At 59.1% G+C, this 16,076-nt stretch overlaps 1 protein-coding gene across 1 annotated transcript in view; it reads right to left on the bottom strand.

The window, feature by feature from the left end:
• Positions 1-11,166, bottom strand: part of SNED1 (sushi, nidogen and EGF like domains 1) — a 17,537-nt gene extending 6,371 nt beyond the window's left edge. The window contains exons 1-18 of the mRNA XM_038146083.1: positions 10,710-11,166; positions 7,647-7,934; positions 7,039-7,179; positions 6,163-6,325; positions 5,104-5,229; positions 4,879-4,992; positions 4,011-4,124; positions 3,650-3,763; positions 3,411-3,527; positions 3,013-3,138; positions 2,618-2,722; positions 2,070-2,183; positions 1,823-1,939; positions 1,269-1,385; positions 1,076-1,192; positions 810-923; positions 556-729; positions 40-391 (exon numbers count right to left, since the gene is read on the bottom strand). Coding sequence (XP_038002011.1) covers positions 40-391; positions 556-729; positions 810-923; positions 1,076-1,192; positions 1,269-1,385; positions 1,823-1,939; positions 2,070-2,183; positions 2,618-2,722; positions 3,013-3,138; positions 3,411-3,527; positions 3,650-3,763; positions 4,011-4,124; positions 4,879-4,992; positions 5,104-5,229; positions 6,163-6,325; positions 7,039-7,179; positions 7,647-7,934; positions 10,710-10,913 — 2,717 coding nt within the window. The 5' untranslated portion in view covers positions 10,914-11,166. The remainder of the gene's footprint in view (positions 1-39; positions 392-555; positions 730-809; positions 924-1,075; positions 1,193-1,268; positions 1,386-1,822; positions 1,940-2,069; positions 2,184-2,617; positions 2,723-3,012; positions 3,139-3,410; positions 3,528-3,649; positions 3,764-4,010; positions 4,125-4,878; positions 4,993-5,103; positions 5,230-6,162; positions 6,326-7,038; positions 7,180-7,646; positions 7,935-10,709) is intronic.
• Between the last annotated feature and the right edge of the window lie 4,910 nt (positions 11,167-16,076).

Genomic DNA, 16,076 nt, shown 5'->3' with positions numbered 1-16,076 from the left:
CTCTGCCAGATCCCAGAGAGCTGGGCTGGAGCCACCTGCCAGAGTCCAAACACTTCCCAAGCTGCCCATTGTCCCCCAACAGGAGCAGCATCTCCCTGGTGGAAAATCCTACGGTTGGCTGGGAGTCCTGGGAAAGAAGCCCTGATCCAAGCACACCCAGCTCCTGGTAACCTAGCTCCTTGCGATGGAGTTCGCAATCCACTGGGGCTTTCCCAAGGGCAGGAGGGTGAGGAAGGGATTGTGACAGTCCTGGAGCATGCCTGGCGTGGTCTCTTACCCAGCTCGCAGTGGTAGCCGGTGTAACCTGGCTCACACAAGCACAGGAAGGCAGAGACACGATCCTTGCACTGGCCACCATTCAGGCAGGGCTGCGACTGGCACTCGTCGATCTCTAAAGGCATTTGGGCAAGGGAGAGACATGAGCACAGGACAGGGATCCCGGGGGGAAGGCAGCAGACAACTGGAGTACTTATCCTGGGGTCACCAAACCACGGTCGTGACCACAGGTCACTGGGATGGTGTCCCAGGGCTTGCCCACTCCCCAGCACTCCTCACCATCACATTCGGGAGGGTCGCTCCAGACACCTGGCACACGGCAGACACGGGGATGGTTGTGCTGGCTCAGGATATAGCCCAGCTCACACTGGTATTCAGCCAGTGAGCCCACCTTGGTGGAGTTGAAAGAAGCCTGGGCATGCTTCACCTCACTGGGGATGCCACAATCAACCTCTGTGGAGAGACACGGGATGAATGGGGCCCAGAGAGGAGCCCTAAGTCCCCAGGCAGCAGGGGAAGTGCAGGGCCCTTACCAAACTGGCAGTGCTTCCCTACATAGCCCACGGAGCAGGTGCAAGCATAGCCCCCGCCGAGGTCCTCGCAGGTAGCCCCATTCTCACAGGGGCTAAGAAAGCAAGGAGAGGGCACTGGAAGAAGAGCAGAGCAAGGAATGAAACCAGAGCCAGCCCCCTTCCCCTTCCAGCAGGGCACAAGGAAGAGTTGCAAGGAAGGGGGGCTCAAAGCAAGCAGCGAGCTCCTGACAGTCAGGCAGATAGTGGCACACCCTCCTCAAACCTACCGATCTCGCAGTGCCGGCCGGTGTAGCCTGGGGGACAGTCACACTTGTACTTGCCGATGTAGTGGAAACAGGTGCCTCCGTTCTGGCAGGGCCCCGATGCACAGGGGTCCGGCTTACCTGGGGGCACAAGGTGGGCGTGAGCCCGGTGGGGCAGCTGCCACCTCTCCTCCCTGCGGGGGCCGGGGGGCTGTACCGATCTCGCAGTGCTTGCCGGTGAAGCGGTAGGGGCAGGTGCAGCGGTACTCGCCATCCGCCTCCCTGCAGGTGCCCCCGTTGCGGCAGGGCCCCGCGCTGCAGAGCCGAGGCTTGGCTGCAGAGAGAGCGCCAGAGCGGGGTCACCCAGAGCCGCTGCCCCCCAGCAGCACCCCACCCGCCCTCGCTGCGGGAAGCCTGACTGCAGCCTGCGTCCAGCAACACCACAAAAACTACACAGACACTGCTGGGGCCTTGGGGGCCAATAGGTGTGTGATGCTGGGAGACTTGGCTGCTCCCAAGGGCAGAAGTTGTGTATGTGAATAAAAAACATCAACACTGATGGTGCTGTACAGGAAACAACTGATCTGCTGCTATGACTGTTGGGTGTCATGAAAGGAATCATTCAATCCCTCCCTCTACCCCGCAGGACGAGATGGGAAAACCTGCACCAACTTCCTGCTCTGCAAGTAACTGTTCATCTCCCGAGAAGGTCCAAGCCCTTCTCCCAACCTCTGCCAGGTGCTGGGGCCACAGGGAGCACTGTGGAGGTACCTTTCTCGCAGTGCACGCCAAGGAAGCCTTGAGGACACTCGCAGATGTACGAGTCATCCTGAACCTTGCAGGACCCCCCATTCAAGCAGGGCTCCGAGTCGCAGGGGGATGGCATCGCTGCAGAGCCAAACACAGGGCATCACTGAGGACCTTTGGCCAGGGGTACAAAGGCAGCTTCCCTAGAGGTGAGGGCACCCCCTGCTCACCCCCACCCCGGGGCTGTTCCCACATGCCCACGGAGTCTTACTGTGGTTGGTGCCATAGTTGGTGTGGCAGACACAGAGGTAGCTCCCGCCATACTCCATGCAGTACCCACCGTCCGGGCACTGCGTGTTCATGTTGCACGGTGTCGTGGTGACTTCTGCAAACACATGGCCAGTGCCAGCCTCTTTCAGTCAGTGGCAGGAGGACGCCCGCATGGAAACAGGAGTCTCCTAACTTTGCAGGGTCCAATGAGGCAGGACAGATCCTCTGGCACAGACAGTGCAAATGGCAATGCCCAGCCTGGATGCTCAGAGAGCTTCAGCAAGGGAGAGCACAAAGGCCTGACTCCCTCCCCACCCACGGGAGCTGGGCTGAGGCAGAGGCTGGGAGAGGCACAGCTCAAAGGGGGAGCGATGGAGGTGGAAGCATTGCTATCTCACCAAGTGACAATATTTCCAGGCTCAAATTCTGTGTGGGCCCCGGCACTGTGCCAGGCTCAAGCATGGGCAGTGTCTCCTTGCTGACCCACAGGCAGCCTGACTCAAGCATCCCGGAGGGAATGAGCACAGCAGGCAAGAAACTTTCACCTACCGAATTCACAGAGGATACCAAAAAACCCAGGAAGGCACTGGCAGACGGTGACATTCCCCTCCAGACAACTGCCCCCATTACGGCATTCACAGCCCTCAGAGAGCTCTGCAAGAGAGGAAACAGGAGCTTCCTAGGACCTCTCCTGCTTGTGGGCTGGGACAGACAAGCAGCCTTGCCAGAGGCCACTCACAGGGAAAGCTCAGGTGGACAGCAGCCCTGAGGCCTTCAGACACACAGGCACAGCCTCCTGTGTGTCTGAATCCCAAAGCCCTGAACAGGCTCAATCCCAAAGCCCTGAACAGGCTCTCTGGGGCTGCTGCTTCTCCCTCTCATGAGCATGAAAGCTCCCCTTGACATGCTGCACCCCACTAGCAAGTGCCCTGGGTTGTACTCACGTTCTCGACAGTCCTGTCCAGTGTAGCCCTCCTGGCACTCACAGACGTAGCCCCGCTCAGTCTCCAGACAGCTGCCTGCATTCTGGCACGGGTGGGAGAGGCAGGCGCCGGGCATGCGGGGCCCACCTGTGTGGAATGGGGAGCCTGAGCTGGAGAGGTCCAGTTTGGGGCTGGAATATCCTGTCCTGGGGATCCTGCTGGAGGTTCCAGCATGGTCGAGCAGCCCCGCAGGAAGGTGTTCCCTCCCGGCAGCACCACGGCCGCTCTGCACATGCCAACCACCAGTTTCAGCAGTGCCTATGACTGACACAGCCCCTTTGCAGCCATTTGCCCACTCCTGCCCAGTGCCCCTGACTGCAGTTCCCATGCCGGGCTGGTCAAGGCACAACCTCACGCACCATACTGGCAGTTGTTGCCATAATAACCCGGGGAGCAGGTGCAGATATAGCGGCCAGGGCGGATGTAGTTGCACGTCTGCCGGTTCTGGCAACTCCGGTCCTCACAGGAAGATGAATCTGGTAAGGGGAAAGCAAGGAAGTGAGCACGAGGAGAGCCTGGGCCTGGGAGAGGGGCCATGATGGCCAGCAGAACACGGGGGACACAGTCCCTGCCGCGGGTCATCCTGGGGCACAGGCACCTGTCTCGCAGCGCTGTCCCACAAAGGGCTCCAGGCACACACAGGTGTAGTTATCGAGCAGGTCAATGCAGTGCCCGCCGTTCAGGCATGGGCTGGACTCACATTCATTCACCTCTGCAAGGAGAGGCCAGGAAAGGTTGTCAGGTCATGTGGGGGCACCGCCAGCTCACCTGGTGCCTCCTTCCCAGCCTGGATGATGCTCAGGAGGGTGAAAGTGATGGACAGAAAAAAATAGGTGCCACTGGCAATTCCAAGCATTCCCCTCCCAAAACTACAACCAGGAATGAAGCTGACTGGGAAGGAAGCTTGCCAAGGTATGAAATGCCACCATCCCCATCCCATACCTGTTTCTGTCACCCACCTGTTTGGCAGTCCTCCCCTGTGTACCCTGACTGGCACAAGCATGCTGCTGTCCTGTTCACCACCTGGCAACTCCCACCATTCTGGCACACCCTGTTCTCACACGGCGATTCTGCTGCAGAAGAACATCGAAAAAAAGAGGGGCAGGGGGGTCAGCCTAGGCACAGGACCAGCACACGGCACCCTCTACACGTGATGATACCAGGCTGAGGCAGAGCATGGACTGGAGCCACCTGTGCACCTTCTGTCAGGAGATAGTGGCCATGTCCCCAGTCACGACTGTCCCCAAAACCTGTCCTTAGGCAGCTCAGCTCTTTCATCCCACCACACCTCCTGGAAGTCAGTGTGCTCTGCTGGGCATTTCTCCCTCCCTTCCTTCCTCCCCCACAAGTCAACTCCCGTCTCGCCTTTTCCACTGGCGCGGCAGCTTGCTGGGAGCCAAATGCTTTGGCGGCACTTCCACTGGCAGGCGGAGGCCAGCAGTGGGGGAAACCTGTAACCACAGCCCCTGCCAGAGACTGGGAGGGTCTCCCCTGGCTTTGAAGAGCTTGGGACCAGAGCATCACCTGCAAAAGCAGGGCCTGCAAGGCTTGTTTGAGCACTGGCTGCCAGCTTTTCTGGCTAAGGGAGTGGTGCTGGAAGAGTGCTGGCAGCAGTGCTGAGCAAAGCCCTCAGAAGAGTCAGCAGAAGGAAAGGCTCATGGCCAGGGAAAAACTTCTTTTGCCTGAAGCAAGCTGAAATCCAAGTTGGCTGCCACAAACTGCTAGAGCCCAGCAGCTACTGCAGGAGCCGTGGTCTGAAGAACCCTCCCAAGAGCAGAAGTGCCCCCCAACCCTGGGTCTCTGCTTTTCAAGAGCCGCACTGCTCACCAGTCTCGCAGTTGTTGCCTCTGAAGCCTGGCGGGCACCTGCAGGTGAACGTGCCGGCACCGTTAAGGCAGGTGGCTCCGTTCTGACATGGGTGGGAGAGGCACTCATCCACATCTGAAACAGAGCCCCGTGTGGGGACAGGAGCTCAGGGCAGGGACAGACAGACTGCGAGCACGCAGCAGTGACACTGAGAGCTAGACCCGCTCCTTGCAGCAAAGCGCTCACCAACATGGCACCTCTTCCCAGTAAAACCGGCCAGGCAAGAGCAGGTGTAGGAGGGGTTCCCTGTGATGCAGTCCTCTATACACTTCCCCCCATTCAGGCAGGGCCGCAGTGTCAGGCAGACAGAGGCTGTGGGAACAGGCAGTGACCCCTGTCAGCCCCCACCCTGGCAGGGCTCACCTGCCACCTTCCAGCCACACCAGTGCCAGGGTCTTTCCCTGCACCCGCCCGGCTCCCTGGGGTGCTTGGGGAGCCCGTGGGGCTGCCTGCCTGATGGCGGGGCAGGGGCTGCTCCTTGCAGGCTCCCCTGGGACAGGGGGCAGTTTTACTCCTCCTGTGCAAGGGGGAGAGGCTGCACAGGTCTGCAGCCTGGCCGGGGGGAGGTCTGCTCCACTGGCTGAGAGGACATGAACATGCCCTCACTTATCATTCAGGGCAGAGGGAAAGGGGACAGGAGAGCTCATGTACAGAAAATACACCGATAACGCAAGACACACAGATCACGAGTGGGAAAACACGGCCGGGGGAAGTAGGGATGAGGAACCGGAGACCAACAGCTCTGTGGGGGACATGCCAGGACCCCTAGAGTGGGGGGCATGGACCAGGCCTGGCAACCTAACCCCACATGGCAGGCTGGCATTCAGCAGCCCTCCATTCGTCTCAGCCCATCGTACGAGGGCTGATGGACGGATGCACCCCCCAAGGGTGCTGGCCCCTCGTGCCCTGCCTGGCAGTGGGCTGGCAGGGGCCTAACTGTGCACATCACCTCCTCCCCAGCCTCCCGCATCACTCCCCACAGGCTTCTTTAAACTAAGAACTCTTCCTCCCCTTCCCATTTGCTCTCCCAGCCGTTCCCAGCCCCAGGGCGACCACAGGTGCCATCCCCAACCACAGCTGGTGCTGAAGACAGTCCCCACATAGCTGCCTCCCCTCCCTCCCCAAAGCCCTTCCAGACATCTCTTCCACCCCGCGGAGGTGGGGGGTGAGGCAGGGAAAGATGGGGCTGGAGAACAGTGTGGGGTTGGGTCGGGAGTTAAGTAAACCTAACTGCTGTCCTCTTACTTGTATTGCTGCAGCCCCCCACTTGCACCTGGGCATCATCGATTCTGAACACCCAGCGCCCGGGGATACCCACATTTGTCGTCATCTCCACGTCAGCGATGTCATCGGTGCGGGATCCGGGGATGTTGAAGTAGCGCTTTCCATCACCAGCATTAAAACCTGCCTGGAAGGACAAAGGCACAGAGTAAAGAGACATCACTAATGCATGGGAAAAGGCAGCTGGAGCACCAGGACTCATCTCTCCTGTCACAGGGCACCCCTGGTGGCAGCACTCAGACCACCTTTCCCCTTCCACATGGCACAGGCCAGAGCTCAGCCCTGTTCACATGACAGGACAACAGGGTGAAGTGGACGCTTGGCCTGCTCAGTCCCTTCCTGGGAATTCAAATCCCATTTGCTTCCTCTCCACCTGCAGCATCCTGCCTGCTGCAGGCTGGCAAGCAGAGAGCCAGGCACGGATCAACTGCCGGTAAATTCACACATCCAAGCGGGTACTGGGGTTTTTGCAGGTGTGCGTGTTGGCTTTTTTTCCCTTTAACACAACAACACCCACAGGGATGAAATAAAACTGCAAGCAAAAGCTGTGCTAGCCGTGGCAGCTGCTCTTAAAGGCTGAGGTTAGGAAGGAAAAGGGACTGTGAAGCGGCAGCCAAGGCAAAGATCTGTGGTTTTGGGATAACAAAGCCCCCTGTATAGTCTCAGCTTTGGGAGCCAGAGCATACACAGATATTTAAGAACTCTGAAGAAGGAAAAAAAAAAACAAAAAACAAACAAGCAGGGGGAGATTTTCCACCTCCAAGAAACCCAAACAGGAGCCACGAGCTCACAAGGCAGATGTGCTACCCAGGCACCCCAGGGGCTACATTTGCCACTTACCTGTGCCGCGATGCCACCGAGCCCAGCAAAGTCCCCCCCACTGCTGGCGTGCATACCCGTGGTCCAGGTGATGGACTCATAGTTAAAGATGGTGAAGGAAAGCTTGCCATCCGTGATGAGGACGATCTGGAAAGTGTTTACCTGCAGCAGGGAGGGGAGGAAAGCAGTGAGGGACGATGAACCAGTCCTAAAATAAAGTGACAGAAATTACATTCAGCAAAGGGATGTTTCCTTCAACCCCAGTCCTCCTCTACGAGCAAGGGCATTAGAGTTTAATTAATTTTAATCCTAACTTGTGATCCTGAGCTAGAAGAGCTTGCTTCTCATCCCAGCGGAATGGGAAAAATGGGGGAAAATATGGATATTGAGCATCTGGAAGGCAAAAGGTGCCTCAATTTTGCCCAAGGAGGCTGATGATGTAAAGCCTCCACATGGCACAAAGAGGAGGGTTTGGTATTGCTAGCCCGCCATTGCTCTGTCACAGCAAGGCATGGTGATGGAGCCAGCGTGGCCAACTGATCTCTGCTGACAGCTGCGTGCCAAGTGGAAGGTCTGGCAACACACTGAAGGCACACAGGTGGGGTGGCTGCTTTGCCTCAGCTACTCACTGGTGAAAATGAGTTGCCTCCGAAGAAGGTGACTCGGTACCAGGTTGCAATGAAGACCCACTGTGCAGAAAACCCCGGGAACTCAGGGAAATACTGGGCAATGTCCCTGCTCGCTCTGTCCAAGATGGGCTGCTCGGTGCTCTCTCGGTAATATATTTCACCTGCCCGCCGATTATCCACATCTGCCCAGAAAGCAGCAACCACCCGCCGGTCCTTGGAGATGGGGAAGGCCACCGGCGTGAACTGGGAGACTTCCTTCAGGAATGAGATGATCCCATTGTTGTTTACCTGCAGAGAGCAAGGGAAAGAAACGGGTGGCCACACTTGACTCCTGCTGCCAGCAGGACTCCATGTTTTAGAGGTGCTTTCCGTTTCATCTTTCTCTCCCCCTCCCCTTTCTACAAATATTGGAGCGCTTCCCCTTCCTGTCCTTAGAAGCAGAGACGTGCCTGAGCACCCACAACACCCCCAGCCCCCCGCCCCAGCCGCCTGCTCGCTGGAGCGCGGCTGCGGGCCACTGCCCGAACAAACCCAGCCCTGTTCTCCGGGCCAGGGGAAGGGGAACAGCTGCAAAAACTGCGGGAGCCCTGCGCACAAAACAAACAGTGCCCGGTGCGTGGGGCCAGCTCACGGCACTGCTCTTGGCAGGGGAGAGGCCTGAGCTCGCTCCCCAGCCTCATGGCTCACAGGCAGCCCATGGGGCTGGACCCTCCTGGCAGGGGGGCCGTGGGCACTGGCCCAGGACGGGAGGAGCCTCGCTCCATCCGGCGGCACGCACAGCTCTCCGGCTGAGCCGAGGGGCTTCTGATCCCCAGGAGACCAAGGGCTGCCACCCCATGCAAAGCTGCTCTCATTAAAGCGGGGGATGCCAGACCCCCAGGGTGAGACGCTTCAAGCTGTTCCTCAGCACTAACTAATTGGGGCAATTAGGGTTCTGGGGTGCCTGGCCCACGGATGCATGGCAGAGGCAGCCTGAGCCCAGGGAAGGAAACTGGAACTAGTGGATGTTGCTGCCTGGAGTGCTACCTCCCAGCTTGGGGATGCAGTGGGAATGAGGAAGGTAAAGAAGCTCTCTCCCTGCCTGAACAGGGATCGAAGGTAAATGCTCTCACCCTGAGCTCCCAAATTCCCCGGAGGAGACCCTGCCAGCACTCTGCCACAGCGGTCCAGTCAGCTCCAAGCCACTCTATTCCCCAGCCCACAAAGGACCGTGGGACAGGCAGGAACACACAGACTCCAGCCAAGCTCTCCAGGCAGGATGGAAAAGGGGGCCTGGTACAGGCAAGAGGCTCTCAACTGGAGAGAGCAGCTCTGGCATGCGGGCAGGCAGTGGTGTCACACTCGTGTGCCAAAAAGGAGCTGGGAGCCAGCATCCCCAGGAGCCATGTGGAAGCCAGAATGCTTTCACCCCAGCTGCCAGCACGCCGAGGCACGGGGGGGCTGAGCTGTGATGGCCTTGTGCAGTCCCTGGGGGAGGTCCCCAGTCCCCGAGGAGGGTTCATAGCCCCTCCGTTTGAGCACAGGGCAGTCCTTACTGTGACTAAGGGAAAGAGGATTCTGTTTTCCCAAAGCCTCCGTAACCCCACTGTGTCCGCAGAGGAACATTCTTCCCTTGATTAAAGCAAGATGGGAGAGAACCAGAGCCAAGAAGGACTTTTTTTGTTGTTGCTGGTTTTTGTGAAGGAGGAGGGGGGTGGTTGGAGGCAGCCCTTGAGTACAGAGGTTTCCAGGTGAACTCAGCCCCGTGCCAGTCCCCCTGGACAGCAGCTCCCTGGGGAGGAGGGCCCCTGCCACATGGACTTCTGTGCTGGGGTCAGGCAAGCTAGCCCTGCAGAGCCGTGGGGTTTTAGCTCAGGGAAATGGGATGCACTGTCCTCTGATCCCTACAGCCCCTCCAAGACCTAGAGCTACACTGTGGATCCTCTACGGGACAACCATCATGTCCCCTGGCTTCTCCCAGCCCCTTCTATCCTTCCACAGTGGCTCAAGCCCCAAGCCTGGATCCCTCCCACCCAATGGCAGGGCTGATGTTTTGATCAGGGGAAAAACACGACCAGGTAGGGCCAAGGACCCCCTGTGCTGAGCCAAGGCAGCGAAATGGTACATGAGCCCAGCTCTGGGATGGCATCAAGGCAAGGCTCAGCCCTCTCCTCTGCCACCTGGGTCTGGGCCATCATGAAGCCCAGAGCAAACCGGGGAGATGGGATCAGGATGCTGAAGGATTCACTGTGCCAGGTGGAAACAGGCATGTGGAGCCCAAATCTCACTTCTGGATGCAAGACAGCACCACCCAAAAGATTCCATGGACAGCCAGGCACTCGGGCTTGCCCCTCTGGCCACAGGGGACATGATGAGCCAGGCATGATTCGAGTTCTTTGGCCACAGTCTCCTCCTGGTGGTTTAGGGGTTGCAAGGGAGTGTGTCACCGACAGTCCCAGCAGCCCAGAGGGTGCAGGGAAAAGCAAGGGAATCAGATGTGCCGAGCGGGCAGCCCGAAGTGCAGCTGTCTTTATTCCAATCACACTCAGAGTCCTACCAACACCCCCTCGCTGCAGCAAGGGCCACCAGCCAGAGGCCACCACGCTAGGGCTGCAGCACACCGACTCTGGGCTCTTGCCCACCAGATGTATCCGGCTCCCTGCTGTCGGGATCCCCCGGCATGCCACCAAGCCAGTCCCACAAGGCGTGGGTACACAGGTAACGCAGGCTGCAGCCGGGACTAAGTCCAGGCTCTCCGCCGTGGGTGAGGGCTTTGCCCAGCATTCCCAAAGCACTGGGGCCAGGATCCTCGCTGGGGACCCCCACAATGAGCCGGGGGTCCTGCATGCTCCCCAAGGCCAGGGCCCACCGCGTCATCCTCGGCACGCCGCTACTCCTCCGATGCTTCCAGGGAAGCGGGGACCACCTGATGGCCCCCAAGGAGACTCGGGCTCATCCAAGCAGGACAGGGAAGAGGAAATAAGAGAAAGGGGAGAGGAAGAATGAAACAGAAAAGAAGGAATTAGAGGGAGGGAAAAAGAGGGACTAGGATGGAATAAGCAGAAATAAGTGGAAGTTACTCACGTAGAGGCCGGTGTGCCCCACACCGAAGAAGGGGAAGGGGATGGAGAGGGGCCGGAGCTCGGAGCCGCCGTCGTCCTGCTTCCGCGTGGCGGCGTCGCCCTGGGCCGGCCCGAAGGGATAGAAGTCCCCCAGCGGCACCTCCGCACCGGCCCACAGCCACTCGCCCAGCGCCACCAGCACGGCCCAGCCCGCCAGGACCCGCATGGCCGCCGGCAACGCCGCTCGCCTCTCACCGGGGCACCGGCCACGGAAGCATGGCGGGGGCGGGGCAGGGCGGGGCGGGGCGGGGCGGGGCAGGGCGCCCGCGGAGGGGCACGGGGAGGGCGGTGGCTGCTGCTGGAGCTGCTGCCCGGAGCCGGGAGCCGGGAGCGCCGGCCCGCAGCGCTGCGCGGAGCGGAGGCCCCTCAGCCGCGAGGCGCGCCGAGCGCCCTCACCCTGCCGGCCACGCCCCGAGCCTCATTTGCATAATCGGGGTGTGACCGGCCAATCGGCGCGCGGCGCGCGGGGGGCGGGGCCGCGGGGCGGGGTCCCCGGGGAGCGCGAGCGGCGGGGGGTGCCCCCGCTGCCCCCCAAAAACACGCGCGGGCACAGAGCCCCCAGCCCGGGCCCAGCCGCTCCCCCAGCTCCCCCTGCTCCCCTAACACACAGGGAGAAAAAAGAGTGACGGAGAAAAAAAAAATCTGGGTTATTTCCCCTTTTTTCCCTGTTTTTTGGCTTTTTTTTTCCCCCCTCCTCCTCCCCCCTGCTATTTTTTTCTTTTCTTTTTTTTTTTTCCAGGTGCTAAAAATATTATCAGGAAATTCTTTTCAGGAATGCCGTGTTTTAGGTTACGCTCCAGGCTCAAGGGCTTCTTTGTCTTTACTGCAGGGAAAAAAAAAAAAAAAGAGCAAAGCAAAACAAACACACCCACCCTACATTTATTATCGGGAAATGGTTTGACTGGGAGAGGCTGAACTCCCAGGAAAGGCGAGGGCTAATCCCAGGGAAGCCCCACTAAAAGCACAGATGGTTCTGAATAATTATCAACTCATGAAGGGTTCCAAAGCTGGACCCCGAGATCAGCCTGACTCCTGGAATGCCAGAGCCTGCACCAGTGGCCCAGGACCACAGGCAACCCTGTCTGAGCCCTGCTGCTGATCCCAGAGAGCTGACCCTATCACTTTAAAAATCTCTTGGAAGAAAATGTTAAAAGAAAAGGAGGAAAAAAAAAAAAAAAAGAAGAAGAAGAGAGAGAAATCCAAAATAAATAAGCAGCCACATCCGGATTTCTCCCCTAGGACACTAATAAAGGTTTTATGGGTTTGATATGAATTACCCTCCCTGGCCATTCATGGCTGGTTTTCTGGAAGGCATTAGGCTGCACAGCCCAGTTCCAGCCCGGCCGAGGTGGGATGCAGTGGGGCACTGCCATCCTCCCCCACAGCCATTCTGTGGCTCTGCCATGCCACAGACCCATCTCGTTAGGGGCATCTTCTGGCTGCCACCATCTGCCACCTTACACCCACCAGAGTGAGCCCTGCGCTCCCAAATCCCATCTCCTGGCCCTGCCAGGCCTGCCACAAGCTCAGCTTCCAAGGAACACAGGGAGGTTGTGGCAGGACCTGCCCCTCCTCCAGGGCATGCCCCACAGGGCCATCCTGAGCTTCTCCTGGCAGGTTTTACCTCAAGAGAGGGGAAGGGCGGCCATCCCAAGTGTGAGGGGAGGATTTTCTTCCAGGCAGGCTTTGCACAGGAAAGCATCACCACATTCCCCCCTTGTTGTCCAGCCCAGCTCCCCGGGACGTTAAATTGGAAGCAGTAAATGGAGCAGGGAGAACAGCTGTGGGCCCCAGCTGCAGACATTTCCTCTGGGCCTGGAGCTGGAGCCAGTGCAAAGCTGGGCTCTGCGCTGAGAGTGCTGGGGGGAGTGTGGGGGAAAGCAGCCCTTTCTGCACAGCATCTGGCCAAGCTCTGTCCTCCACCACCCACTCCATCTCCAGCAGCAGATGCCCCTTTCTGCCACCACCTGTACGGTGTCCAGCTCTTCGATGGCCACCAAAACAGGGCCAGGATCTGCCCCACCCGTCCCAGTGGGTGGCTCTGGTGAGGCTGTGGAGGGTTCTCTGCAGGTCCCGGGGGTATCCTGGACTCTCACCCCAGCTTCAGATGCTCCCCAGTGAAGAACCACCTCCAGGAGGGAGAGGTCCTTCTGCTGACCCCAAGCCTGTCTCTAGCTGGCATCCCAATTTCAGGGCTGCCCCAAATCCACAGAGAGTCACCCCCTGGCTCCTCCTGGCCACCACTCACAGCCCCACAGTGGAGCCCACTACCTCCCACAAAAGGCAGCCCTGGAAAACCGCAGGGAAAGAGCACGAAACCCTACCCACCCCCACCCCGGTCAGAGCCCGCGCTTGGGGGACGGGACATGTGGAAGGGGCCTGGGGAGCTGTTAATGATCCAGAGCATTCAGCACGGATAATTCAGGCAGAGGGGACTGCAGGTCAGCACATGGTTTGGATTTGGCTCTCCCCTCCCTCCCAGCTAATTGGGCCAAGCCCAGAGAGCGTTTCCTGCGGATGCCAAACACGTGTGTGGCACAAGCGTCACCTCCTGCGGGGGAGAGCTGGTCCTGGAAGCTCCTTCCCCAGGGTGGGAGAGGCAGCCAGGTAGACCAAGGAGGTGTGTGGGTGTTGGAGGGGAGCTGAGGTTTAACGAAAGGGTTTGAACTCGTTGTCTGGCCCAGGCTCAAAGAATGCAGCAGCACAGATCACGCGCAGGGATGTGGGTGGTGGGAAGGGGCTGGAGGGTAGCCAGGAGGATGGAGGTTACTGCAACACCCAGCTCCCACTCCCCCAAACCCCCAGCAACGCCTGCTCCACCCCACAGGGCCGGGAGCAGGGGGGACCTCTTCCCCTCTCCTGTCCTGTCACCTCCTCCTGCCCCCTGGGACCCTTCTGAACCCCACGGCCCCTGCATCTGGTGGCCACGTGTCATCTGAGCCGTGGTGGCAGCGATGCTGCTGGGTTGCTGTTTGTCCCCTCCCTGCTCCTAGGGGAGTCCCAATGAGCAGAAGGACGTGGGACTGGGGGGTCCCAGGTGCTGCTCCCCTGGGAAGCTCAGGGCTGTTCCCTGGGGGAACACGGTGCCACTGGGACACAGAAAAGGAGCTGTGGCTCTGCCAGCCTCTGCTGCCACCAGCACAAATGGGGGTGTGCAACCCTTGAGATGGACACAAATCCCATTCCCTAGGGCAAGCCCTGGCCCACGGCTCTTGCCCCACCACTGCAGAGCCGAGGTTTTGAAATGCTGAGGGTGCTGCTGGCTCTGCAGGGATGGGGATGCTGTCAGGGAGTGCCCCAGCAACCCCAGAGCACCAGGGGTCACCCTGTCAGCTCGGCTGCTTCCCTGCCACTCCCCACACCAGTCCCTGGCCTCGGGGAGGGACAGGGCCTCCCTGTCTCAGGGGAGGACAGGAACACAGCACTCCACCCAAGGATACCCCAGCTCCTGGGCAGTCCCAGTGCAGGGAACAGTGCCAAAACCGGGACACGAGGCGGAAACCAGAGCCTGGTGAAGTCCTGTCCCTGGCTGAAGCTGCTGCAGCAGGCAGCTGGCTTAATGGAAGTGAAAGCCAACCCACCACCAGTTTTAATGAAGACTTCAAGCCTGTTGTGAAGCCACATTGGCAAGTGTGGCATCACACAGGGCTGGGGCTGGCCACGGGCACCTCCAGCACTGCGGCGGAGCATCGGGAAGCAACACGGGCTTTCCCAATCCAGCTGAAAGCTCCTCGGATGTTCTGCTGCTTTGATTATTTGACAGACCATGTTTTTTAAATTATTCTTGTATAAATATTTACACATTTTTACAAGAACCATGCTTTGAGCAGCGGGCCACGGCAGATGAAGGGCCAGAGGGGAGGGGGCTGGATGCTGGGTTGCTCCGTCCCTTTCTGCAGGTCAGCTGGGGGTTGAGCAGAACGGCAGGGATGCAGGACAGCACTCCTGCCTGGGGCCCGGGGCAGTGCTGGGTGCTGACAGCACACGCACACACCCCACCACCCCTCTGTGATCCTGCCTTTCCCCCTCCCTCGCCGGCAATCCCCTCCTGGGGAGCAGAGCCCAGCCAAACAGGGGAGCACAGGGCCGGCTGCTGCTGGGAGCCCCACGCTGCCCCACACACCTCATCCCGGAGCAGCTCCCAAAACCACTTCCCACACACACCCTGAGCCAGAAAAGCCCCTCTGGGCAGCAAGGGCTGTTGGAAGGGGGGAGATCACTTCTCCACTGCCCACTCCCACCTCGGCACTGCACCCCAGCCCACCCCAACCGCAGGTAAATACCAAAAACCCATCAGGTCGTTCCAGGAGAGAAGGCTCTGCGGCCCCCATATCTGCCCCCAAAGTGTTGGTTTGCAGGGATAGTGCCTGAAGCAAAGTCTGCTTCTGGGCTTCCTGGTGGGAACCCTCTCTGCCAGCCCTGTCCCGCTCCCCAGGATCGCTGCTGTGGATTTTGGGAAGGATAAGGGTGAGCTCCCCCCCTCCCCCATCCACAGATGGGATCCACAACCCAGCCTCGAGTTTTCCACCGAGCTCAGCAGAAATTCACCCAGAAGGTCAGTGACCAGAGAAAGGGATGATCCATCATTAAATAAATTGTTTTCATTTCCCAGGATAAAGGGGAGGAAAAGGGGAGGAGGGGAGGTGTTGTTGGATCAGGACTGGAAAATAAAAGAGCACAAGGCAGGAAAACCGCCCCCTGTACTCCCTGCAGAGAGCAGCCCCAGCTCCTTCCCTGAGCCCTCACAAGAGTTTTACAGCCAAAGCTCTTAATGTGATTATAATAATTATTTCTTTCCTAGCAATTCACCCCCCCCCCCCCCCCCCCCGCGGTTGTTTCTTTTTTTTTTTTCTAATTTTAATAAACAGCCTATTTTGAAATGTCACCGGGCGAAGCCAAGACTCCAGCTGAGCCCTGGCCTGGAGCAAGGAGCAGGGGCAGGGGGAGCGTGTGAATGTGTGTGCAAGCATGTAGCAAGCGTGTGCGTGCGGGAGCCTGGGCACCCACGGGGACACCCACGGGGACACCCCGCTGCAGGCTGCAAGCACACCCAGGCCTTGAAAACCTGCCCATAGCCCAGGCAGGAACAGACAGGGGATTCTTCTCCCTCCCTCTCAGCCTGGGTGCCCCACTGAACCCCCCCATCTCGCACCCCTCATCTCCCACCCCTCTGTGTGGTCCCCCCCAAGCCCCAGGGCCGAGCTTTGAAATCTGTTGAAAAGAGACCCTTTTTGCCAAAATAAACAGCCTGTCATGTTAAATTACTCTCTCTTCCTCTCTACCTTCCCTGCCTTTGTCCCCCCTTCCCATCCCAACCGTTTTGTTGGGG

The sequence above is a fragment of the Motacilla alba genome, chromosome 9 (assembly GCF_015832195.1).
Source record: "Motacilla alba alba isolate MOTALB_02 chromosome 9, Motacilla_alba_V1.0_pri, whole genome shotgun sequence".
Taxonomy (NCBI): domain Eukaryota; kingdom Metazoa; phylum Chordata; class Aves; order Passeriformes; family Motacillidae; genus Motacilla; species Motacilla alba.
Note: the sequence above shows the minus strand (reverse complement) of the source record. Positions and strands in the feature narration are given on the sequence as shown.